This window comes from Hemitrygon akajei, chromosome 16 (assembly GCF_048418815.1).
Source record: "Hemitrygon akajei chromosome 16, sHemAka1.3, whole genome shotgun sequence".
Taxonomy (NCBI): Eukaryota; Metazoa; Chordata; class Chondrichthyes; order Myliobatiformes; family Dasyatidae; genus Hemitrygon; species Hemitrygon akajei.
In genome coordinates this window covers 86,805,849-86,832,965 of record NC_133139.1, presented here as the reverse complement: position 1 = coordinate 86,832,965, position 27,117 = coordinate 86,805,849, and the positions used below count along the sequence as shown (strand labels likewise).

The window sequence follows — 27,117 nt, the reverse complement described above, 5'->3', positions numbered from 1 at the left end:
ACTTGGCCTCCACAGCTGCCTGTGGCAAGATTCCACAGATTCACCACTCCCTGGCTAAAGAAATTTCTCCTTATCTCTGTTCTAAAAGGATGCTCCTCTATTCTGAGGTAGTGCCCTCTGGTCTTAGACTCATCCACCAAAGAAAATATCCTCTCCACATCCACTCTACCAAGGTCTTTCAACATTCAGTAGGTTTCAAGGAGAATCCCATCTCATTCTTCTGAATGCCAGTGAATAGAGGCCCAGAGCCATTATATGCTCCTCTTAATCTGGGAATCATTTTCATGAACCTCCTTTGAACCCTCTCCAATGTCAATTCACAGATTCCCCCATCCCACTCCAGTTTTCCTGTAACTCATTCAATCCTGTACGCCCATCAACCTTATTCTCATTCTCCCACCAGTCACCTACACAAGGGTTAATTACAGCACCCAGAGACAGAGCGTGTAAACTCCACACAGACAGCATCCAACGCCAGGAGTGAACATGATTATTGAGGTTGTGGGGTAGAAGCACTTCCTGTGGTGCTTCAGGTCTGAAGGTTGCTGTAACTTATTCAGATATCAATTCCAAGCCTCCATTTATGAGTGGGTACAGATGGCTATTCTTCCCTCAAAAAAAATGCTGTCGATTTTCCAACCAGCTTGGAGTCACTTTACTGAGGGAAGCTTTTGATTTCAAATTTCTTATTGTAATGAATTCAAACCCTATACCGATCTTGGAGAAATTTGAACTTTTCTTTTTACATTGCTGGTTCATTGATCACAATGGGACTTCCGGTGTGAATATTCTGTGCTGAATAGTTACTGCATTTAACTCGTACCAAAACTCCAGCACCCATGTAAAATGCAGCACTCTCCAGCCCTGGGTTAATTTCTTCGAGACTAAATACACATTGTGTGTAACATCTGCTGTTATTTACTTACTGACACACAGTGCAGAATTGAGCCAGAATCGAGCCATGCTGCCCAGCAAACCCCCTGTTTTAATCCTAGCCTAACCCTGGGACAATTGTACATTAGCCTACCACTAGAACATCTTGGATTGTGGGAGGAAATCTCCGGGAAGAACGTATAAACTCCTTATAGCAACACACACAAAATGCTGGTGGAACGCAGCAGGCCAGGCAGCATCTATAGGGAGAAGCGCTGTCGACGTTTTGGGCCGAGACCCTTCGTCAGGACTAGCTGAAAGGAAAGATAGTACTTACTATCTTTCGGGTCTCGGCCCAAAATGTCGACAGCGCTTCTCCCTATAGATGCTGCCTGGCCTGCTGCGTTCCACCAGCATTTTGTGTGTGTTGCTTGAATTTCCAGCATCTGTTGATTTCCTCGTGTTTGCCTTTCAAACTCCTTATAGGCAGCGATAGGAATTGAACCTGTAACATGTCACATAATTGGATAGGGACAATGATAGGAGAGGTGAGGGGTGCTGGCTTCATGCTGTTCAAGCTCATGAAGTCACATGGTGAGAAGAAACTTACAAATGTTCTTGTGTCTGCAGGTCAAAGGTGCCAACCCCAGTGAAGAGGACATTAGCTTCAAGAGCAGGAGAGAATCTGAGCCCATGAATTCCCAGATGTGGGGTCTTGATGGTTCCACTGAGTGTATGATGTCCCTGTCAGCCTCACTGGAGGAAACATCAGGCAGGTCCTCAATGTCTACCAGCCAAGCAGACCTTGGAGATTCCGGAAGTGTCTCAAGTCACGATGAAAACATAACAGCCCCAGAGCTGCAGCCTCTGACCCTCAATACTCCAAGCTGCAGTAATCCAGAGGCTCCGGGATCACTGGAAGACTCTTCGTCTGTTTCATCAGCTGTCAAAGAGAATGACAAGTGTACAGGGATTCACTGGGATAAAGGATCACCACTGATTCAGCCCAGCAGAACATTGGCTGACAATGAAGCCCCTGAGTCGGGTAAGAACGAGGCAAGGAATGACGTGCTAATTGAGGACTCAGGCTCCCTCAGTTTACCTTCAGAGATCAGCGAAATGAAACCCTCTAAAGAGGAATTCAGCAACTGCAAAAGACAAGAAGCAGAGGTGAAAGAAGTCAACAGTCCGGCAACATGTAAAGAAGGAAAACCTGAGCTGATACTTCCACCAACAGCACCTAAAACATCAACAAGACTGAAGGGTAGGCCAGTGTCAGAGGCTCTTGAAGGCAGGGAAGGAGGCAACCATGCTATGAAGGAGAGAAGCCCCAGCAGGCAGCGTGCCGAGTCTGCTGTGCAAGCCTGGACTGAGGACTCCCCAGGCGATCCCACAGTCCTAGCCACCAGCGAGGAGACAGCCAACCCAAGCGTGCAATCGGTGCTGTCCTACTTCCAAGCCTGTGCCGGGGAACAACGGCTCGAGCCCAGCAGAGGGAAGCTCCGCCCAATATCCGTCGTAGCGACTGGGGCCTTAAGCAGATCCGGAAAAATCGAATGGCAGGAAGAACTGGGCAAATCTGTCGCTGAGGCTTCCTCCCATCTTCCTGATGCTGGGAGTCTGCCAGAAACAGCATCAGAGGAGCAGAAAGATCAAAAAAAATGTGTGTCACCAGTGGAGAATGATCCAGGTATTACCACACCTAGAAAGGTTTCAGAGCTGAAAAAGAGATTTGAATCCTAGGAGCTGATTAAATTTATATATTCTCCCCCATTAGTGATGCTTCCTCAGTAACTGAATGTCAATATCGATTGTTTCTTTGGCTCGGCAAGCACCAGCTCTCCCCGTGTCTCATATGATAGTCATTACCTTGACACATCTTCTTAAGTATGCTGCGAAAAGGAGATTTCTTTCCCCCAAGGTCATCAAGAGTTTGAGCTGATGCTATTGATGGTTGGGAATTGACATTTCAAAAGTTAGGCTATGCTAGTGTAATTTCAAAATTGCATGAACTTAAAAGAGTGTGGTGCACAGCAGTTGTGCCCAGAGTTAGAATCAGAATCAGGTTTAATATCACTGACAAATGTCATGGAATTTGTTGTTTTATGGCAGCAGTACATTGCAATACATAATAATTAAAATTATACAGATTGAAATAAATAGTACATATTAAATAGTTAGAGCAAACAGAGAGCCAAAAAAAAAGCAAATGTACAAATGAGGTAATGTTCCAGGGTTTATTGTCCATTCAGAAATCAGTATTATTTGGATAGTTTCAACCAAGAGACATAACAGCCCTGAAAGGCTGCTTGCTTCACTTGTCTCTGATGGCACGGTAAGGGTAATGGAGCAGCAAATATCAGAGGGAATGTTTTGTTCAAGAGGAAATGATATGTCATCCTTGTCACAAATTGAGGATATTTCATTGAGCCATTGTTTCTGAAGTGTAGTCACTGTTGGTGGAGAGACAGGGAATGAGATCTTCCATTGTTTATTTGAAAAATAAGCAGAGGGTGATGGACATTTATTGACCTGCTGTGTACACACCTTCCTAACACCTCAGCATCCCCCAACCCACTTCTGAAATAGTTCCACATAACTCTGACTGATAACATCTTATCCACAGGATGTTATCAGTCTCTACAGTAGTACAGCAATCCTTGCATGTTGCAGGTGCTAAAATATCCAAACCATCTCTTAAACTCCTCCATGGAAAACCTACCTCAGTCCTCCAAAATCTCCCCAACTCAATCCAAGTGCAGTATTACCAAAGCATGCAGCCCCAGTTAAAGGAGTAAGCCTGGACTTTCACTGGTTTCTGAACTAGTTAATTCTGTGCCATATAGTTCTGTACCTGTATCAAAGACATTCCAAGTGAGACAGTACATTTATTCTAGACTCAGCAGCACTGAAATCTCTGATGGGAAATGGTGAGGAAGACTTAAATGTAGTGACTCAGTATTCTGAAGACCAGATATGGTATAAGATTATGGATTAAGTGTCTGGAAAATGGTATGATTTGACAAGAACCTCATTTGTCAATGCAGACGATGAAATAAACTTGCCTTCTCAGAATAAAGATTATTTGACTGCCTCTTTAAATTGGAAGTTAAATACACAGAGATACGAAGGAGTGCAAATTCAAGATCAATTAGTAAATAAGACAATAAGATATAGGGACAGAGTTAGGCCATTTGGCCCATCAAGTCTGCTCCACCATTTCGTCATGGCTGATCCTACCTTTTCTCCATATCCCTTCATGTCCTGACCAATCAATCCATCAAAACATTAATTACTTTCAGAGGGTTAAAATTCCCCAAGATTTTGCCTACATATAAAAAGATACAACAGCACAATTGGGGTGAACTATTCAGTTGTCTTAACCCGAATTGTGAATGGTTCTCTTCCTGCTGCCGATGCTGAACCTGCTGACCGCTCCCGCCATCGTTTCCTTCTGTTTCAGGTATCCAGCAGCTTAGCTCTTTGATTCAAATGCATCTAGGATCAATTATGTGGTGGCCTTGTGGATATTTAACCTGGTTTTAAGTTCCCCAGCATCCAGAGCAAGCACCAATTTTATGTGTTCAGCCACACATTCTGCTCCACTTCAGGAGTAGAGTTTTTAAAACCAAGTAATTGTTAGCACATAACTTCCATCTTTTGTTTCACAATCCACAAAATTAACTGACATCCTATTTTATAGTACACACATCAATTGTTCAGGTGAAGCTAACTTAGTGCATCAAGATAACTAGACCTAGATTTTGGCCCGTTAATGGTCAACACTTCAGTTGAATTCATGGCATTGAGTTAAATATTCAATGCTCTAATCAAGTTGCTGTAAATTTCTCCTAGACACAATCCTTGCTGAGAAGGTGAATGACCATGTTTACAGAACACAGTTCTATTATTCATTTAAACACAATTCTATTATTCATTTGAACAATCAATCATAGAGAAAAAGTCAAAGACAATAAGTGATTTTCTAGATAAAGTGCACACTAGTAATGACAATACAGATTATGTAGTTTCTGACTTTTATAGAAAAAATGAGAAGTCAAAATACTATTACAAGAATGTCTTAATCTCAGTGTGATTGCTGCGTGTGTTGGCTAAACATCCTTTGGGCCCTGATAGAACCTAATTCAGTGTCTACGTAACAGCAATTAGCTTCCTACCAAGAAGAGATTTAACTTTGCATTTCACTTTACATGTTACTGGAAGCTGTGATCGAAAGAAATTGTTCTGCTGTTGCCTTTGTGGAATTTAGTTTAGTTCCCTTTCAATATATAAAATATTTGTCTAGTGCAAGGTAGCTGCATCAAAGTCAGCAATAGGAAAATGTGTTTATAACTTTCCCATGAAAGCACTAGATAAATATGTGCAATGCCCACTAATCTCCAAATTCTTTGCTTATATTCCTTCTTCACTCACCAATGGACGTCAAGTGTACAACAATCTCCACCTTAGAGGATGCACTTGATTAAAAAGCCTATTAGTGTCCGCAGAGCAGCAAATCTGTGCAGCAAGGTGTGAGTGAAGCCAGCACCGCGCAAGAGCTGGTGCATCCTGAAGTTAATTACACTACATTAATACTGAACCTACCAAAACACAACGGGCCAAACCAGAGAATCCAGCAGTTTCCAGTACAAGGGTCCTTCAAAAAAAAATTAAAATGACATGGGCATCGAGGAAAAGGTGGTCCTTTGTGAAATGACCAACGTAACTGAGATCTACAACTTTTTACCAAGAAGGATTAGCTCCTTGACACAACTTAACAATATGAAGAGTGCCTCGTATGGGAAGAAATAGACTAATGGATGAAATTAATATTAGTGAGACTAACAAATGTTACTTCTGGCTGCCGAGTGCCAACTCTCAATTCACTGTACTGCTGTTTCTGCTGTAGGGGAGATGCTCCATTGGTTCTAGGTCTATTTCTAATTCATGGTATACTACACAGACCCAGATACAATGCGGCCTAGCCCCCTCGTCCAAAGATTTTTTGGAAACGCTTTCAACCATTCCCCCCCCCCCCCCCCCCACAAGTCCATCATAACCCTCACCTCTCGTTATCACAGCACCCACACACAACAGTCCACAAGTTGTCACTTGTAGTTGGGACACCGAGAGCTGCAGGGTAGGGGAACTGCATCATTCCAGTCACAACCAAAAAGTATTAGGGTCAAGCGGAAATGGCAACAACTGACCAGATCCCGCTGACCCACAAAGAGCAATGTATAAAAAGGAGAAAGGTCATCGAATCTGTCTTGTAATTAATGGCATTCCCAAAAGAAACAAGTAACGTTGCTAGACTTTCACTCCAATGATCTCAACAACAGTTCTCGTGATATCTTCTGCGGCGAAGGCTTGGCTAGATGAGTCGCTCCTCGGGTGGCAGCTTCAGCCCGTGGTTGATCTGTGTCCGTGTTCCAATCTGCTCCTGTTGGCTTGGGTTGTATGTACCCTCTTCCCTGCGCTTTCCCTTCACCTTTATGATAACTACAGTAAGGATGATCGCAATGAGCAGAACACCCCCGATCACACAAGGAGCCACGATGGCAGCGATCTGTTAGAATCCAGAATGAGCAAAGGTCAGTGAAGAACTTGCCCCTCACAAACCCCCTATCCCAACATCACCAAGCCCAACATTACTCAGTTACCCCCTCTCACTGTATACTGTTGCCTCTTGCTTATCCATATTCCCCGGCAAAAAGCAAGCACCATATATTCACACTCCCCAGCTTTTACCTCCAGTGACTCCTCCTCGAGCATTCACCTCCTGTTGCCTCTGTTGGTCAAGTCTTTGGAGTGCTTCTCTACCAAATTTCAACAGTACAGAAAAAGGCATGGAACTCCAACAGGGTTGGGGTAACATTACACATAGCTGATCCCCAGCCACCCCTCCCAACCCCGAGGCAGGACAGGAACCCACAGTGCCAGAATTAACAAGGAGCCACTGAAGTTAGCCTTCATAAGTCGAGGGATAGAGTTTAAGAGTTGTGGGGTAATGATGCAGCTCTATAAAACTCTGGTTAGGCCACACTTGGAGTATTGTATCCAGTTCTGGTCGCCTCGCTATAGGAAAGATGTGGAAGCATTGGAAAGGGTACAGAGGAGATTTACCAGGATGCTGCCTGGTTTAGAGAGTATGCATTATGATAAGAGATTAAGGGAGCTAGGGCCTTACTCTCTGGAGAGAAGGAGGATGAGAGGAGACATGATAGAGGTATACAAGATATTAAGAGGAATAGATAGAGTGGACAGGGCACCACTGCTCAGTACAAGAAGACATGGCTTTAAAGTAAGGGGTGGGAAGTTCAAGGGGGATATTAGAGGAAGTTTTTCACTCAGACAGTGGTTGGTGCGTGGAATGCACTGCCTGAGTCAGTGGTGGAGGCAGATACACTAGTGAAATTTAAGAGACTACTAGACAGGTATATAGAGGAATTTAAGGTGGGGGGTTATATGGGAGGCAGGGTTTAAGAGTCGGCACAACATTGTGGGCCGAAGGGCCTGTACTGTGCTGTATTGTTCTATGTTCTATAAAGGCACAAGTTGAACTTCTTCAGCTGGTCTAGCCCAAAACTACAAGTTCAACGCATACCAGGCACAAGGTTGATGATTTCTCTGAACCTCCTAGTTCAGCCCAGGCAACCCTGTCAGTTTTCCTCAGAAGGGTTTACACTCTCACAGCATTCATCTGAAGTCAGTATTGGAAACATCCTGACAAAGAGTGGCATGGTGGCGAAGTGGTTAGCACAATGCTTTACAGTTCTCAGCGACCCGTGTTCAATTCCTGTCACGGCCTGTAAGGTGTTTGTGCGTTCTCCCTGTGACCACCTGGGTTTCCTCCAGGGGCTCAGTCTCCTCCCACAACCCAAAGACGTACCGGTTGGTAGGTTAATTGGTCATTGTAAATTGTCCTGTGATTAGGTTAGGGTTAAATCGGGTTTTGCTGGCCAGCACAGCTCAAAGGCCAGAATGCCAGTCACGATAGACAGACAGACAGACCACTGGAGGCTGGAAGGTGTTCACAAACACCAGTCTCACCGTTCTCGTAGTAAAGCAAACAATTCTCAGTGGCATCAAGTGACTCAGAGACCACCAGCTGGTTGAGAAGTGATGGGCCTCCTTTATCCGAAGGCTCACAAACAAAACTTGCAAACAGGAAGAGGTGACTGAACTCTGACTGGCCTTGGTAAATGCCCAATCTTCACTCAATGATGCAAGGCTGAAGCCATTCACACACAAGGCAGTGTCAAGCGCGAAGAGTACCAAGTGAATAGAGGGGAGACTTACCGGTGTTTCAGATTTCGCTGGTGTTGTGACATTTGAAGTCGTGGTGTTTGCTGTCGTGAAAAATTAAAAGATTTTTATTTTAAAAATACAAATGTAATATCAAGCAAAGAAAGTATTAAGACCTTAAGATATTGGAGCAGAATTAGGCCATTTGGCACATCAGTCTGCCCCACCATTTTCCCTCTCAGTCCCAATCTCCTGCCTTCTCCTGGTAACTTTTCATGCCCTGACTAATCAAGAATCTATCAACCTCTGCCTTAAATATACCCAGTGACTTGGCCTCCACAGCTGCTTGTGGCAACAAATTCCACATATTCACCACTCTCTGGGTACAAAAATTCCTCACCTGCTTTCTAACGTACATCCCTTTATTCTGAGGCTGTGCCCTTTGGTCCTAGACTCCACCACCATAGCAAACATCCTCTCTACATTCACTCTATCAAAGCTTTTCAACATTCAATGGGTTTCAATGAGATATCCCCCTCATTCTTCTGAATTCCAGTCAGTACAGGCCTAGAGACATCGAACGTTCCTCATATGGTAAACCCTTTATTCCCAGAATCTTCCTTGTGAGCCTTCTCTGAACCCTCTCTCAGATAAAGGGCCCAAAACTGCTCACAATACACCAAGTGAGACCTCACCAGTTCCTCATGCAGCCTCAACATTACATCCTTACTTTTATCTTCCAGTCCTCGAAATGAATGCTAACCTTGCATTTTGCCTTGCTCACCACCCAAAATGAAAATTACCAAAGCTCCTAATGCTGAAAATCTGAAATAAAAATGGAAAGTGATGAAATTCTCGGCCATCAGGTGGCAATTGTTGAGAGTAACTGAGTGAATGATTTAACTCTAACTCGTTGCACAGATGATTAGCTAAGGATTTACAGCAGTTTCCTTTATTATAATAGAGGCCCATCAGAACCATGCAGCCTTCCAGGGGAACAAATCCATCACCCACATGAACGGGGGGGTGGTAAAGGGTACTCCTGATGCTGGAAATCTAGAGCAATGCACACAATGTGCTGGAGGAGCACAGCAGGTCAAGCAGCATCTATCGATGGGAATAAACAGCCGACATTTCGGGCTGAAACCCTTCATCAGGACACTGTACTCTTGTAGATAGCGAGATAAATTTGGGGAGCTAGAGGCTGCAGGATACTCTTACCCACTTTCACAGCCACAATGTTACTCACAATTAAAGGTCAACAATTAACTCTCCACCTACAGATATTCACAGAAAAAGTCCCAAAGCTGACTTTTCAGCACAAAAATATTCCCCAATCCCACTCTGGAAAGGTCTGGCTCAATTTTTGGAATTTAGATTCCCCCAGTATGCAGAAATAACAACAGCCATCTCTTCAGTTAATCATTAATATCACAAAGTTAAAATACCCCAGATCGTTCTAAATTCTAGAAAATTAAACTCAGTCCAATCTCTCCTTGTAATGTGGCCATTAAGAGTACAGTCAATCACCTTGGTAAACTTACCCCTCACTCAAGCCAGCATCATTCTTTTCGGGGGTTTAACCTGAAACATCAACAATTCCTCCCCACACCCACTATACACAGACACGGTTTAACCTGCTGAAAGCTTCCTGTGGATTGTTAGTCATCAATGCTTGCAGTGCTCCAGGGTAAAAGTGTGCAAACATCACCAATATCCTGTTCCTACATGTGAGACGGATCATTTGACACCAAGTGCAAAGGGCCTCAAGCCTCCTCGGCTGGGAGACTTCAGGTCGACGGTGATGCAGCCCGTTCCAGCTGTTGCAGTGGGTGCAGATGCTTCAGAGTTGCTGCACCCTGCCCTTGTTGGAAGAAAGGAAATCGGGGTTGCCATAGCCTCTTCATTGGGTCAGTGAACCACCAGATTTGTGTCAGTGTTGAGGATATTTGTTTATAAATGCTGAAAGACAACCATTGATCCCAATAAAATGGCCAATACAGAGGAGAAGCAAGCTCTGGGAAGTTTATTCGACAAAGGACCACTCGGGTCTGTTTACTGACTTTTTTACTTTACTTTATTGTCACAAAACAATTGATACCAGAGCGTACAATCATCACAGCAATATTTGATTCTGCCCTTCGTGCTCCCTGGAGTACAAATCAAAGTAAATATAATAAAAATTTAAATTATAAATCATAATTAAAAAATAGAAAAGGGAAAGTAAGGTAGTGCAAGTCAGGTCCAGACATTTGGATATTTGGAAGGTATGGCCCAGATCCGGGTCAGGATCCGTTCAGCAGTCTTATCACAGTTGGAAGGAAGCTGTTCCCAAATCTGGCCGTATGAATCTTCAAGCTCCTGAACCTTCTTCCGGAGGGAAGAGGGACGAAAAGTGTGTTGGCTGGGTGGGTCGTGTCCTTGATTATCCTGGCAGCACTGCTCCGACAGCGTGTGGTGTAAAGTGAGTCCAAGGATGGAAGATTGGTTTGTGTGATGTGCTGGGCTATGTTCACTATCTTCTGCAACTTCTTCCAGTCTTGGACAGGACAACTTCCATACCAGGTTGTGATGCACCCTAGAAGAATGCTTTCTACGGTGCATCTATAAAAATTAATGAGGGTTTTAGGGGACAGGCCAAATTTCTTCAGCTTTCTCAGGAAGTAAAGGTGCTGGTGGGCCTTCTTGGCAGTGGACTCTGCTTGGTTAGACCAAGTCAGGTCATCTGTGATATTCACCCCAAGGAACTTATAGCTTTTGACCTGTTCCACCTGCGCACCACCGATGTAGATGGGGTCGTGTGGTCCGCTGCTCCTTCTGAAGTCAACAGCCAATTCCTTTGTCTTGTTGACGTTGAGGGATAGGTTATTGTCTTCGCACCATGCCACCAAGTTCTTAATTTCCTCTCTGTACTCCGACTCATCATTACCCAAGATACGGCCTGCAATTGTGGTGTCATCAGCAAACTTATATATTGAGTTCGATGAAAACTTGGCTACACAATCATGGGTGTACAGTGAGTACAGCAGGGGGCCGAGTACACATCCTTGTGGGGCACCGGTGCTCAGAGTGATTGTAGAGGAGAGCTTGTCCCCTATTTTTACAGCCTGGGTCCTGTCTGTGAGGAAGTTGAAGATCCAGCTGCAGATCTGAGTGCTAAGACCCAGGTTCTCAAATGTGAGATCCAGTATAGATTGAGAGACTGCTTCATCAAGCATCTTCGTACCATCTGCGACAAAATGGGGCATTTCCTGGTGGCCACCCACTTCAATTCAACACCCTATTCCCAATGTCAGCCCTTGGCCTCCTCTCCTGTCACAATGAGGCCACTGTCACCTTGGAGGAGTTACTCCTCATATTCCATCTGGGTAGCTGCCAACCTGATGGCATGAACATTGATTTCTCTAATACCTGGTAATTTCTTCCCAGGCAAGATACCAAACTAGATTTTCAGGCTTTTCTTCTGCTGGGACCCGGCCGGATTCGAACTCCAGACCATCTGCTTTCAAGCTCTGCGCTGGTGCCACTACACCACCGCCAGCAACATAACGATCACCAAACAACTGCAAATTTCTCTTGGCAGTTAATCACCTCCTCTTCAGTCATCAGCTCTCCTACATTAAAATCTGCCTTTACAAAGTGAGAGGATTTTGAAATCTTTGCCTTAAATTACTTTGGACGCATCAGAGGTTAACTGTGAATTACAACAGATCTCACAATCTACTTCCTTGTGACCTTGCACCTACTGTCAACCTGCAAGCACTTTATTCTGTGCTGTCATTGTTCCATTTTGTGCTACCTCAATGCACTGTTGTAAAGAGTTGATCTGTAGGGTGACATGCAAGACAAGTTTTTAACTCCGAACCTCGGTACATTTGTCAATAATAAATGGATTAAATCTCTCCCTGTGCGGGAGTGCCAGACTGTGAGAGAATCAAGGAGGAGTCGACAGGCGTGGGAGTCGGAGATACAGCACAGGAACGGCCGTGACTCAGAGTCCGCACCAGCCATTCATTTACACAAATTCTGCATTCATCTCAATCTTTTTATTCATTGAAAATCATTACACAGTACAGACCCTTCAGCCCACAATGTTGTGCCAACCTTATAACCTACTCTAAGATCAATCTAACCCTTCCCTCCAACAAAACCCTCCATTTTTCTATCATCCATGTGCCTATCTAAGAGTTTCTTAAATTTTCCCTAATGTATCTGACTCTACCACTACCCTAGCAGGGTGTTATTCTCTCTGTAACAAACTTACCTCTGACACCACTGCATACTTTCCTCCAATCACCTTAAAGTTATACCCCAGGGAGAGGGGGGGAGGGAGGGGGCAAGGGCGGGAGGGAGAGGGAAATGGATCAAAGTACAGAGCTCAGGGTACCCTATTGAATGGTAAAGCAGGCTCAAGTGAATTCACAGGTACATATTTCTAGAATTGAGGTTTAATTGGGATGGACTGCAGTCTCCAGAACCCCAAACAGCTCAGATGAGTGGAAATACTTGTGGAACTGCAGACAGGGGTTCAGTCCTCTATGTTACGCATTGCTGCTCCCGGCCCCACACCTCCCAACGAGCAAGAACAGAGTTTCACTTCCATCCCAGCAGCCATCAACTATCTAATTGCTGTCACTTCAACAAAGTGCAACCATAACTTGAATCCCAGCAACACACACAAAATGCTGGAGGAACTCAGCAGGCCAGGCAGCACCTATGGAAAAGAGTACATTTGATGTTTTGGGCCGAGACCCTTCATCAGGACTGGAGAAAAATAAAGATGAGTGGTCAGAGTTAGAAGGTGGGGGAGGGGAGGAAGAAACACAAGGTGATAGATGAAACCAGGAGGGGGGGGGGGGAGGGGTGAAGTAAAGAGCAGGGAAGCTGATCCAAGGCTAGAGAAGGGGGAATCTGGTAGGACAGAAGGCCATGGAAGAAAGAAAGAGGCAGGAGCAGCAGAGAGAGGTGATAGGCAGGAATGGAGATAGGGTGAGAGGAAAAAGGGAATGGGGAGTGCGGAGGAGGTGGGGGCCATTACCAGAAGTTCAAGAAATAGATGTTTCCTGCCATCAGGTTGGAGGCTACCCAAATGGAATATAAGGTGTTGTTCCTCCAACCCGAGTGTGGCCTCATTGGGGCAGAAGGGGAAGCCAATGGCAGCAGTGAGAAGAGAGCATGGCCTGGGTGGTGAGTGTCCTTGATGATGGATGCTGCTTTCCTGTGACAGCGGTTCATGTAAATGTGCTCCCACACTTCCACCTGCTTTGCAACAAAACACCCATTTTGGCATGAAACATTATCCGTTTCTCACTCCACAGATGCTGGCTGACCTACTGAGTATTTCTGCTGTTTCCTGTTTTTATTTCAGATTTGCAGCAGCTGCACCTTTTAGCTTGCATTTCCAAAGCAGCATCAGAGGTGGGATTATGTTGATAGCTGCTCTACGGACAGTGGATTTCCAAAGCCTCCAGTAATAAAGTCCACCCTCCGTACAACAAAATCTGAACAATGTGTAGGCATGTTCTGCTAATGTACAAGCAGGGTTATGAGCCGTGTAGGAGGCAGGCATTAGAGTCATAGAAAAGAACAGCACGGAAACAGGCCCTTTGGCCCATCTAGTCTGTACTGAACCATTTAAGCTGCCTACTCCCATCAACCTAATCCGGGACCATAGCTCTCCATGATGAGGAGTAGATCAAGATTGGTCATGGAATAGATTTATATAGGACAGCCTGTACTATGCTGCACTGTTCTCCGATCTAAGTAACATCTGTGCCACACATCCCCACATCTCCCTTGGCAGAGACTCTTCTCACTGCTCCTCAACTTTCAGCGGCTGGGAATCAGTACTGACCGAAAACATCATTGGACAGAATAATGTCCAGCATTGTGGCCAGAAGCAGAGCATCTCAAAGTCAAGGTCAGGTTTATTGTCATAGGCATGAGTGCATCTGCACGGGTAGCAATGAGAAACTTTTCGTAGCTCTGGAGGCGGGCTGATTCGAGGCTGGTGCCGCCGCTGATGTGTCGCAGGAGAACAAGGAAGATCGGAAGCAGGGGGCTCACTGTTAGCCGTGTGTCCAGAGGCACAGTACTCAGAAAAAGCGATGCAACAGACTTTTAACTCCATAAATCAGCGAGTTGCTTTGTCATGTCTCCCCTCTCGCTGTGAAACGGGGACAATTCATTTTCCCTTATCAGGGAGAGAGAGCCTGTGGTATGTCGAATACCGGGTGAACGAGTAGTCTTTGGGGTACTGCAAGTCTGTGTCTTTATTGACGCTTTGCTCACGCTTGAGTGCTCGGTGGGGGGCACCGATGCTTTTTTGCTGGTGGGGGAGCTGTTGCTTTTCTGCTGCTTGTGTGTGGGAGGAGGGGAGCGGGGGGGGGGGGGGCTTTGGGGTTCCAACACTTAACTGTCATTCATTCTTTGGGGCACTTGTTTTCACTGATGGTTGCGAAGAAAAAGAATTTCACGATGCACATTGTGTACATTTCTCTGACATTAAATATACCTTTGAACCTTGCTACAGCATCACAGGTACGTTGCATCAAATAAACCGCATTCACAAGAAAAAAAATAATTAAAACATGATCTTTACAAGGAAGAACACACCAGAACAGAAGAGGTCAATGGCGGAGCAGTGGTCAGTTGTGCACGTTAGTCCAAGAACTCAGTGGTTGAAGGGGGGGAACCATCCTCAAACCAGATGTTGTGGTGGCTGTGAGAAGATGCCACAGCCCAGATGGTGAGGATCTTTGATGGCAACTACCAGCGTGTTAGTTACTTCCAATTTTCCCATTCGTCTTTCAGGGTGCTGACTAGAATACTTTCCATTTGCTTGGAGAATTGGGCACTGGTGTGATTAGCAGGGATGAAGGTTGAGCTTATTCCGGGAGCAGATCTGGGACTCGGCCTGGTTCAGAATGCCGTTGGCTTGCTTCTATTGTTTGCATGATTTGTGTGTGTTTTTCCCCCTTTCTCTGTGCAGTGGTTTGCGTTCTTTTTAAAAATTGGGTTGTTTGGGGTTTCTTGCTTCGTGGCTGCCCATAAGCAGACAATTGTCAAGGTGTATAATTTATACATTCTTTGATAATAAAAGTGCTTTGATAGCACAGACAGCTCGACACAATCAGCGACGAGGCAGCCCTCTTCAACCCGGTTCAATAGCCTGAACATTCACTGCCCCACCATTAACTCACAGTGGCTCCCGTAAACATTACAACAGTCACTCGCTCACACTACCTCACCCCATAACAAGCAGCAAGCACGTTCTCTTCAGCGCCAAGTCACTGCCCTGAGGAACTGCAGTCGTGCTTTAAGCTTCTATTTGTCAGCCGTACATCGAAACACAGTGAAATGTGTCGTTTTGCATCAACGATCAACACAGCCCGAGGATTGTGTCGCCTCGCTTCTAGTGCGAGCAGGCCTACTCTAACCCCATGTCTTTGGAAATCCACGAACAGGCTCCAGACGGGCCAGCTCGGAGTGAAAGAGGATGGCACAGTGAAGTAGCAGTGAGCACCACACTCTACAGTACCAGTGACCCGGGTCCATTCCTGCCGCTGCCTGTAAAGAGCTTGCGCGTTCTCCCTGTGACCTCGCGGGTTTTGTGAGTCTGCTCAGGTTTCCTCCCACAGTCCAGTTGGTCATTGTAAATTGTCCCATGATTAGGCTAGGATTAAGTCAGGGGGTAGCTGGGCAGCGTGGCTCGAAGGGTCGGAAGGCCTACTCTGTGCTGAATGTCAATATATTCAAACATTAATCCTCTCCGCACCTTGTGGCGCATCAGGGGGGCAACCTTAACACTTCTTTAGCATTTTATCTGTTTCTTTTGAAGCCAAGTTGCTAGCTCGCTGCTCAACCCGGCAAGGAGCCGGCTGGATTCGAACCCGGGGACCGCTCGCCTCGAAGTCTGGTGCTGATGCCGCCACACCGCTGGCCGACTAATACACTACACAGGTCACATTCAACAACTCACAAAGGATTGTGTAAGCTAGTTAACAACCGGATTTATTTATCATTTAGGAAAATCTTATGAAATGTGGCAAAATATTTCCTCCTCTCTTCCCCCAGACTCTGCTCCCTCCTGTCCTGAACTTGTTGACTCACTACAGCAGTTCCACATCAGGAGTTGCCTCTGCATGTACACTTTGTACACTGGGGTTAATTATTTGCTGGAAGTCACAGCTCTGCCAAGCTTCTTCATGCAACAGCACGCGAGAGAGATCCGAAGCAACATGGACTCCTCCCTTTGCAACAAGACTGGCCTGCATTTCTATAGCACCCTTCAATCCTTTTTAAGGAAATTCCACAGTTCTCAATAGCTAGTGAAGAAATTTATAGGCAAGCCACAATTGTAGTGTAAACAATAAGAAGCACAAGATCAGCTTGTGATTATTTTTAGGTTTCTGGGATGCTGTTTCGAGGAAAACAGAGCTGCTTCCTTTAAACCAATGGTCATTCACATCACTTGAGAGCATGGACAAGGTCTTAGTTTAACATCAGATTCAAAGGCAGCCCACCTGACAGTGTGGCACCCCCAGACACACAGCCCGTGCTCCAGCCTCCCGAACGAAAGTTCAGCCCACAGGCATCAGCCTCCGCGAGGTGAGAGTGAGACGCAGTCCATTCCCGTCACCAATCAGATAAATCCTACTCCTTCATCTCCACTGAGATAGAACATAGTGCCACACAGGCACTTTGGCCCACAGTGTTGTGCCAAACTTTTAATCTACTTCGTCAATAAAATACTTTTCTCCTACATAACACTCCATTTTTCTTTCATCCATGAGCCCAAGTCTCTTAAATGTCCCTGATGTATCTGCCTCTACCAACACTCCTTACAGCACGTTCCATGCACCCACCACTCTGTGTAATAAAATAACTACCTCTAACATCCCCTGACAATTTCTTCCAATCACCTTAAAATCATGTCCCCTTGTGTTAGCCATTTCCACCCTGGGGAAAAAGGAGCTGGCTATCCACTTGATCTATGCCTCTTATCTCATGCACAATTATCAAGTCACTTCTCATCTTGCACTCCAAAGAGAAAACTCCAAGCTCCCTCAACTTTTCCTCAGAAGACACGTTCTCTTATCCAGGTGGTGTCCTGGAAAGTCTCCTCTAAACTTCCAGCTCCTTCCTAAAATGAGATGAACAAAACCGAACACAATGGTCTAAGTGTGGTCTAAGCAGGGTTTTATAGCACTGCAACTTTACTCCATGGATCTTGAGCTCAGTCCTCTGACTAACGAAGACAAACACATCATACATCTTCTTCATCACCCCGGCAACTTGCAGTCCACATCCATATATCCGTCAAAATTACCGAGATCTATGGAGCCCACCTAAAGACCCCTTTGTTCCTCCACACTAAGAATCCCACCATTAACTTTGTACTCTTCAGGTTTGATGTTCTAAAGTGAATCACTTCATATTTTTCCAGGTTGAACTCCACCTGCTTCAGCTCTGCATCCGCACACTGATCCATTGTAGCCTACAAACCCTTCTACACTATCCACAACACCAACCTTTGTGTCATGTATCATCCTGGGGAGGCATGGTAGCGCAGTGGTTAGCACAACGCTTTACAGCATCAGCGACCCAGGTTCAATTCCCGCTGCTGTCTGTAAGGAGTTTGTACTTTCTCCTTGCAACTCTGGTTTCCTCCCACAGTCCGACGATGCATCAGTTGTAACTGGTCAGTGTAAAATCTCCCATAATTAGTCTAGAGTTAAATCAGGGCCATGCTTACCATCCCTAATCAGGTTATGCTTCTCCAAATGCTCGCAATTCCTTTCTCTAAGAATCCTCTCCAGTATGCCTATCACTGGTTATGACTCAGTGATCTACAATTCCCAGGGTTATCCCAATTCCTTGAACAAAGGAATAACACTTGCCACCCTCCAATCTTCCGGTACTGCTCTCGTTATCAGCGAGGACACGAAGATCACCTCTGATGGGGAGTTCAAGTTCAGGTTTATGGTCATTCAACCACACACATGCATACGGCTACATGAAACATCGTTCCTCTGGGTGCAAGGTGCAAAACGCAGTAGATACAGTCACAAGCAGCACATATAATTACGATCCAGCACACAAAGTCACAAAACCAAGAGCCGGAGTGGTGTGGCCTGGACATTGACGAGTTGATAAAGTGCGAGGCGCATGTTTATATAAGCCTATAATGATACTGGCACCATCATAATAAAACAAGCAGTCATACAGATACGTGAAACAGCTGCAATAAAACTATAAAAGTGACCAGTGCAGGATGAGAGGGTGCCTGTGAGTTAGGGAGGGTGGAAGGTGGGTTGGTGGAGGGTAAGCAGGGCACTGAGACAGGGTGTACATGTGTGCTTGCCACGTGGTTGGAAGAAACGTCCATCTGAGATACAGAGAGCTGGGGGAAGTCTCTCAGGGGTCGATGATTTAATGGTAAAACCCTGGTTTCAGGACCCTGCAGCGAAGCCTGTCGTCTGGAAGGTGGGTGTCATTGAGTGCTCTCAATGGGAGACTGAAGATAATGAAGGTGAGCCTTAATTGGCTGAATACTCTGCTCATCGTTGACCTTTCAATGTTTGGGGCCACCACTCCGGATGACCAAACTGTTTGCCGGGTCTGCGCAGTTGTGACCCATGACATTCAAGATACTCACTCACTCAATCACTTCACTTCATCCTCAACGAATAGCCTCACAGGCTGGCAGCACCTTGAACCTATTCCCTGGGTCAAAAAATATAAACTTCTCTCACAGGCCAACGGAACATGTCAGACCTACAGAATAACGGAGCAATTCCGAGGAGGAACCAAAGGTAACCTTGCTCACCTTCTACCAACCTGGTCCTCACGTGATACAACAATGGAGCATTGATAAATCACCACGAACAAGTCAGTGATGTACTCAGAAGTGAGAGGCAGAAACCATCAGTGGTAGCTCTAAAATAGTTGTTCCACCCAATTCCCAGATACAAATATCCAGTAGATCAGAGTACCCCAATGTCCGAATACCCCAATGTCCCCATTCCCTTTTAAAAATGAGTTTTGGGCTGTTCCCTTTCACCTCCTCCCTCCCCTTCCCAATATCCCAAACTCCAAAGGAGAGGAGCCCATTAACACTAACCTGCAAAGCTCTTGCCAAACATTGCTACACCCAGCAGAGTAAGAACTAGAAGACGTTGCAACTGTTCCATCGCTGTTGCAGACAACTCCTGTCGCGCTGCCCCTCAGTGTTAGTAACACTTGGCTCAGCCGGTCCTGAACATCACAGATCCCAGCAGTCCAAAGTTGTAGGCCAGCTCAAGAGCTCTGGCCTGGTCTGGCTGAATGTGAGCTGATCCACGCAAATCTTGTCCAGGTGTGGTACTGGTACAAGGGATTCCAGTAATTATCACAGCGATACGCAGTATATTCAATGCTCCCTCGGGAAAGCTGATGCAAGTCGTACAAAATTCCTCATTGCTGGGTTTCCTCTGCGATTCAAAAAAATATCACATCACAATCAGGTTTATTAACACTGTCATGAGATTTGTTATTTTGTAGCAGCAGCACAGTATGAAAACAGAATTATCATGGACTACAAAATAAGTAGTGCGTTAAAAGGAATGAGGTAGTGTTAGGAGATTCAATGACAGAGAGGAAGAAGTTGTTCCTAAACGGCTGAGTGCAGGTCTCCAGCTTCTTCCATCATTGAATATGCATGCAATATCCTGGAACCCCTAATAATCAAAACTAGTCTCAGTCCCTAGACCAGAGATATTGCATTAATTGACCTCCAAAGTCCTCCACAACCAAGTACATGGGAGTGGGGATTTGGTGAGGACTGAAATGGAGGCAACCACAATCCCACTCGCATACAGGTGAGTCAATTATTTTACATATACAACTGAAGGAACATAGAATATAAGGACTTAGGACCAATAATAGGGCTGCCTGTCCCCTCAAGCCCATCCAAGGCTAATCTACCCCAAGCTTCAACTCCAGTGCCAGTTCTCCCACAGCTCTCCGTTTCCTGATCTTTCAAAAATATATCTACTCCACCTTAAAATACCCCAGTGACCTCCAGTGTAGCGAATTCCAAACAGCCACCAATATTGGCGAGAAGACCAAAAGAAGTCACACCTCTGTAACTTTGCCCTTCATGAACACCTGAGGAACATGGAAACATGGACATTACCATGACTCCTCAGTATCTTCTGTTCCAATAAGCTCACCTCTCGCTTCCCTAAACTGCGAAGAATACAGACTTAACGTTTTTTAAGCTGATTTTGAGGGGATCACCATCTGATCTCATGAATTAGTCAAGCAAATTTCTTCCAGTCTGCCTCCAAAGCTAGCAAAAGGGGACCAAACTTGCTCACTGAACTTACTAATGCCCCGTGCCATTGTGACAATACTTGCACATTTCTAATCTCCAATCCCTTCAATATTAACGTCAATATGTTATTTGACTTCTAAACTGCCAGCTGCACTTGCCCCCAACTTCGTGTTTCGTGCACAATCACATCAGGATTCCTTGGAATTTTGTTCATTGGCATTCTCTGCCTCCTTACATAACATCTTGTATATTCATTTCTCTTCACAGGCGTAATGGTTAGCGCAAAGCTCTACTGCGTCAACGATCACCGATCCCTCCACTGCCGACAAGGAGCTTGCACATTCTCCTCAGACTGCGTGGGTTTCCTCTGAGTGCTCTGGTTTCCTCCCACGTTCCAAAGACGTACAGTTAGGGTTAGTAAGTGGGCAAGTTTCGTTGGCACCGGGTGCATAGCGACGCCTGTGGGCTGCCATCAGTAGTCTTTGGACTGTGTCAGTCGATGCAGACAACACATTTCACTGTATGTTTTGATGCACATGTGACAAATAAAGCTAATAAAATGATAAAAATAAAATGCCAAAGTGCACGCTCTCGCATTTCCGCACATTAAACTCTATCTGCCAAGTCTATCCTGTTGTGGGGTCTCAATATCGGCAGAGCATTCTACCTCTCACCACCCAGTGTCATCACAACACACACAAAATGCTGATGGAACACAGCAGGCCTGGCCAGCATTTTGTGTGTGTTGTTTGAATTTCCAGCATCTGCAGATTTCCCAGTGCCATCAGCAGCCTTGTGCATCTTACACTCTGACCCCTGCTCCAGATCATTAATGAAGACTGGGAGTCAAGAACTGATCCTTAGGACACTCTACAAGTTACATCCATCCAGCGAAAGAAATCCATCTCTTCTCCCCATCTACTGATCTTGGTTCACGGTAACACAATATTAACTAGGCACTTTTCTCAAGCACCAGCCTTCTACATGGAAGCTTCTTCAATGCCCTCTGAAAATTCAAATTACAGATACCAAGACACGCAGAAACTCCACAACTACATCAACAGATTCCCCCCCTCGCACTCTGCTTATTATCTAAGCAAAGTTGTCAAACATGACTTTTCTTTCACCAACACGAGAGGTACAGCAGATGCTGGAAATGTAGAGCAATACACACAATGTGCTGGAGGAGGTCAGCAGGTCCAGCAGCGTCTGTGGATGGGAATAAACAGTCAACGTCTCAGGCTAGGACTCTTTATCTTTCACAAATCACATTGACTTGGTCAGAGATGCAATCAAGTTTACTATCACTGACCTATGTCATGAAATTCATTGTTTTCTGGCAGTAGAGTGCAAGACATAAAAACAATTACAAATGACAAAATATTAAATAAATAAAGACCTAAATAGAGAGGTAGTGTTCATGGACAATTCAGAAACCTGATGGCGCTGGGGAAGAAGCTTTTCCTAAAATGTCGAGTGTGCGTCTTCAGGCTCTTGTATCTCCTCCCTGATGATAGTACTGAGAAAACAGCATGTCCTGGGTGATGAGGGTCCTTAATTATAGTTCAATTGCTTTAAGCATCTACAAATGACTGGCTATTTCTTCCTTTGTTATGGATTCTATTATCTTGCTATCAGGTATTAAACCTAAAGAAACAAGCCTACAAATCATTCCTTTGTCTTCTCCCTATTGAACACGGGTGTCACGTTTCAAGATTTCCAGTCTGTTGGATCCACCTGAAGTTCAGTAACAAGAAAATGAGCAGATGCTAAAAATCCAAACACCAGAACTAATGATGAGGCTTCTTATTCCAGAACTAATGAGATGACCGTCTTCTTCAAAGAAAGGGGCTTTCCTTCCTCAATGCCGCCCTAATCCACACCTCTTCCATTTCATGCATATCTGCCCTCACCCACTTCCTCCCGCCACCCCACCAAGGATAGGGTTCCTCTTGTCCTCACCCACTACTCAATCAGCCTCTGCATCCAGCACATAATTTTCCGTAAGTTCCACCATCTCCAACGGGATCCCTCCAACAAGCACATTTTTCACTCTCTGCTTTCCGCAGAGATCACAACTCCTTTGTCCATTTGTCCCTCCCTCCTGGTACTTATCCTCACAAACGGAACGAATGCCACACCTGCCCCTACACCTCCTCCATCATTATCACTCAGGACCCCACACTGTTCTTCCAGAGGAGCAGACACTTCACCTGTGAGTCTGTTGGGGTCACCTGTTGTATCTGGTGCTCCCAGTGTTGCCTCCTGTTTATCAGTGAGACCCTATGTAAATTGGGAGACCACTTCACCGAGCACTTACGCGCCATTAACTTGAAAAAGTGGGATCTCTCAGTACCACCCATTTCAATTCTACTTCCCGTTCCGACATGTCAGGCCATGGCCCCCTCTACCGTCACGATGAGGCCACACTCAGGTTGGAGCAGCAACACCTTGCGTTCCGTCTGGGTAGCCTCCAACCTGATGACATGGACATTGATTTCTCGAACTCCTGGTAACTGGACAATCCTCTTTTCTCCTTCACCATTCCCATTTCCCTACTTGCCTATCTCCTCCCTCTTCCCTTTCTTCCATGATCTTCTACCCTCTCCTATCATATTCCCCCTTCTCCAGCCCTTTATCTATTTCACCTATCAACTTCCCAGCTTTTTACTTCGGCCCCTCCTCTCCCTCAGTTTCATCTATCTCCTGTCACCTTGCGTTTCTTCCTCCCCTCCCCCCCCCCACCTTCTTGCTCTAACTACTCATCTTTCCTTCCCCCCGTCCTGATGAAGGGTCTCGGCCCGAAACCCCAGACTGTTTACTCTCTTCCATAGATGCTGCCCGGCTTGCTGAGTTCTTCCAGCATTCTGTGCGAATTGCTCTGGAGTTCCAGCATCTGCAGATTCTCTCGTGTCCATATACTAATGGTGTTACAATCTTCGCAGCCACTTCCTTTAAAACCCTTGCCTTGGGCCATCAGGTCCTGATGACTTGTCCTCCATTAATCCCATTCAATGTTCCTGTACCTCACCCCTCACATTACGAATTAACAAGTTGTTCCATGCTATTTGAAGTAGCAAATCTTGGCTTGTTGCAGCACCGTCTGCCACCAAAATGTATACGGATTATGGGTTTAATTTATTTGCTACCTCCTGCCACGAATACCCTAATCTCATTCTCCAGAGATCCCACACGTACCTTAGCCACCCTCTTATTACACATCCAGTTCTCCCTCATAATTTACTTCCTTGTTTTCAGCCTCTTGGTTCTTTAAAAACTCCCATTCCTCAGGTACATTGTGTTCTGGATTTTAATGCAATATTGATGGTCTCAAACTGTTACTCTGGTGATATCAGTCCAGAAGTAAACACCTTGGCCTGCATACCATGGAAATTTATCTTGCTGTTCTCTGCCACTTACTGCCTGTTATGCTGCTGCCATTAAGGATAACATTGAAGGTCCTCCTTCTGTTTGTCCGTACCATTACACACAGGTGCAAGATCCGTCATTACTGTTTCCACAAGAATTTGTTTGACCAGTCAGGGTTGTTAGCCCTGAGCTGAACCCCCCGAACCTGGAGGATCGTTAGACCGCTCTTGGTCTGGCCTCTACCCTTTGACCTGTTCGGCATGTGTGACCCCACCAAGGTCCTGACTCCAGCCAGCATCGCTCTCTGGGACACAAGTCTCCAAACCCTACGACAAGGTTGTGGTCCTCTTGGAGGCTTCTTTGGAACATTGCAGTGGTAAATCTCAGGAATTCTCTACCAAACAGCAGTGCTTCAGGTAGATTTTTTTTTTGAAAAGTCGTTACCTTGAAGATTACATGGATCTGGCACAGAGAAATAGCCGAGTGGCCTACATCTGCTCCTATTTTCTTGTGTTCTTGGGAGCCTGCAGATGACTCAGCGGTGTTCAAAAGTATATATCACACACATTAATAAAGCTAAATTAACATTAGTCACACAGTACTGTGCAAAAGCCTTAGGCACCCTCTTTTTATATGATTTCAGATGGTACGGCCTCCATAGAGCCCTGATCTCAACATCATCAAGGCTGTCTGAGGTTACCCGGAGACAGAAGCAGGCAAGACAGCCAAAGGCTGCAGAAGATCTGTGGCAAGTTCTCCAAGATGCTCGGAACAACCTACCAGCTGATTTTCTTATAAAACTGCATGACAGCGTACCTAAGAGAACTGATGCAGCTTTAAAGGCAAAGGGTGGTCAGACCAAATATTGATTTGATTTAGTTTTCACTGCTTACTGCTCATTATTGTATTTTTTGATACTCAGAAACTTCTCATTTCATTATTTTTGAAAGCATCTTCGCGTTACAGATTTTTTTTTACATGTGCCTGAGATTTTTGCAGAGTGCTGCCCTATTACTAAACTCCTCATCTCCATATATCTTACAAAAGAACCACAACCTTGTCATGGTTTGGAGGCCTGTACTCCAGTGACCCAGAGAGCTAAGCTGGTAGGAATCAGGGCTTTGTGCTTTGACCCTTGGTAGGGTCACCCATGCCAAACAGGTCAAAGGTTAGAGGCGAGACTAGGAGTGGTCTAGTGACCCTTGGGTACCAGAGGTTCAGCTCAGGGCTAACAACTCCAACTGGTCAAACGAAAATGTTATGGAAACAGCAATGAAGACACCTTCTACATCTGAGTGGCCAAGGACAGACAGAGCTGGAGGACCTGCATTGCTGCCCTAAATGCCAGGTGCATAACGTGCAATATCTTATCTCCATTTCACTGATTAACCTCCAGTATAGAAGATACCAGGTCACAGATTCCCCTCCCCCCTCAAGATTTTACAACAAAACAGGCCCTTCAGCCCACAACGGCCATGCTGACCCTCTGCACTGAACCCATGTACCAGCTTCCAGTGCCTTGGCGATTCAAAGTGCTTCTACACTGAAAGGGACCACAGTTCCACCACTCTCCCAGGCCACGCATTCCAAATCGCAACCACCATCAGGAGGAAAGTGGCAACGAGAGGGTCTGCAGGTGCTGGCTGTCTAGAGCAACACACAAAACGTTGGAGGACATCAGCAAATCGGGCAGCATCGATAGAGAGTCCACGTTTTGTGCCGAAACCTTTCACCAGCACTGGAAAGGAAGGGGACCAGGTCCGAATGGGGAGGGGTACAAGCTGGCAGGTGATAGGCCAGACCTTCCCTTCCCAGTCCCGGTGAATGGTCTTGACCGGAAACTGTTCCACAAACAAGAGGAAATCAAAGCAACACACACAAAAATGCTGGAGGAACTCAGCAGGCCAGGCAGCATCTCTGGAGAGTGTTAAACAGTCCTGATGAAGGGCCTCGGCCCGAAACGTCGACTGTTTATTCTCTTCCATAGATGCTGCCAGGTCCGCTGAGTTCCTGCAGCATTTTGCGCGAGTTGGTGGAAAAAAATTTATTCAGGTCCCCTCTGAACCTTTCCCCAAACTTCCCCCTCCCACTCCCCTTACCTTCATATACCATTACAGCTTCCCCATCCTCCCAAGAGTACAGAACCCCCGAAGTGTAGCAGTGTTGGCCTGAGATTCACTCAGTAACGTTACTGTCCGCCGGCAGAGGCACTTGTATGCACGCACGCACACACAGGTTACCTGAAGACCCGTCTCCCCGCCCTACACCCACACTCACTCACCGCCGGCTATCAAATGGACATCCCTGCAGACAGGTACGCCAAGTTCTCGGACAGAGACGGGTCCACTTTAAGGGAGGGCAGATTTAATAATTAACTCACAACCACGTCACAGTATCAATTCTATTTTCAAGAACGATTTGCTTTGCTACTTTACAAGGAAATAGCAGAAAGTTTGCGGTGACCGACAACATTTAAAAAAGGAGGGGGGGGGATCGAGACCTCCTGCGAGATTCCTTGCGGCGGAGGTTCCCCGTGGCGGTGCGACTCGCCCCGCTCCCACGGTCATTCCCACTCGCCGGACGAAACTCACCTACAGGAACTCGCTCAACGTAAACTTTGCTCCCCTTCTCCCTGAACACCTTTGCCGAGGTTCGGAATCTGCGGCGAAACTTTAATTTGCCAGGACTTGTTCCCACCTCCGCGGAATATTTCCGATTACAACACCTGTAACCTGATAAAGCAGACCCGGGGAGTTGGCCAGCCACAGCCGGAAGTGCCGTGTGAATGTACCTACCTAAAGGGGCGGGCAGATCGCCACTCCCGAGTCTGCGAAAGTACGGGCTGCTCCTCGGTTTGCATGCTGTCAGTTCTTAAAAGAGCAAGCTAAATTCCCACAATGGTTTCAATACGAGGACAGGGAGAGTGAGGCGCTTCGGATTCCCGGAGGATTTGACTGTCGCTATTGAAACCTAGCAAGGCTTAAATAGGGAGAGATACAATTACCTATTTGCGAGGCGGTGCCTCGATTTTTAAAAAAAACTCTCACACAAAGGTAAGGTGGAAGCTGGAAATCTTAAATAAAAACTAAACAAGAATCGGGCTCCATCTGTGACGAGAAAATTAATATTCCAGGTGCATGAGTTTTTATCAGTAACGCTCTTTAGCTGGGGGAGGACTCGGGTCAGGCAGGAGAGGACGTTTCGGGCTGATGTATGGCTGCACTGTTAGATCAGCTCTACCCGGCTCCAGTTCGCTGATGTTGCCCTCATCGGTGATGATGAGACGGGGAGAGGTGGTAGAGTAGCTG

The 27,117-nt window shown here is 45.8% G+C and overlaps 2 protein-coding genes across 5 annotated transcripts in view; one reads left to right on the top strand and one right to left on the bottom strand.

Moving 5' to 3' along the window:
- The window catches only part of dennd1c (DENN domain containing 1C), a 109,294-nt gene extending 106,645 nt beyond the window's left edge, over nt 1-2,649 (top strand). For both annotated transcript variants that reach the window (XM_073069370.1, XM_073069369.1), the window contains one exon: nt 1,504-2,649. In XM_073069370.1, the coding sequence (XP_072925471.1) occupies nt 1,504-2,616 (1,113 nt within the window). In that variant the 3' untranslated portion in view covers nt 2,617-2,649. The remainder of the gene's footprint in view (nt 1-1,503) is intronic.
- Nucleotides 2,650-3,096: 447 nt separating this feature from the next.
- crb3a (crumbs homolog 3a) lies at nt 3,097-26,602 on the bottom strand. Of its 3 annotated transcripts, none has more exons than XM_073069371.1 (4): nt 26,401-26,602; nt 19,247-19,595; nt 8,176-8,225; nt 3,097-6,442 (listed from the first exon to the last, which is right to left on the bottom strand). In XM_073069371.1, exons 2-4 carry the CDS (start codon nt 19,314-19,316, stop codon nt 6,248-6,250), a joined length of 315 nt encoding a protein of 104 aa, XP_072925472.1. In that variant the 5' UTR covers nt 19,317-19,595; nt 26,401-26,602; the 3' UTR covers nt 3,097-6,247. The 3 variants fall into 3 exon arrangements, with proteins under 3 accessions (XP_072925472.1, XP_072925473.1, XP_072925474.1); XM_073069372.1 differs by lacking the exon at nt 26,401-26,602 and adding an exon at nt 26,091-26,183; XM_073069373.1 differs by lacking the exon at nt 26,401-26,602 and adding an exon at nt 25,909-26,022.
- Between the last annotated feature and the right edge of the window lie 515 nt (nt 26,603-27,117).

What these genes read in the sequence shown, in the direction of transcription:
- crb3a (XM_073069371.1), bottom strand. Translation starts at nt 19,316, where the DNA reads ATGGAACAGTTGCAACGTCTTCTAGTTCTTACTCTGCTGGGTGTAGCA. An exon ending in GTTTGGCAAGAGCTTTGCAG is followed by an intron (nt 8,226 to 19,246) that starts GTTAGTGTTAAT and finishes TTTTCACGACAG; the next exon opens with CAAACACCACGACTTCAAAT. An exon ending in CAGCGAAATCTGAAACACCG is followed by an intron (nt 6,443 to 8,175) that starts GTAAGTCTCCCC and finishes GGATTCTAACAG; the next exon opens with ATCGCTGCCATCGTGGCTCC.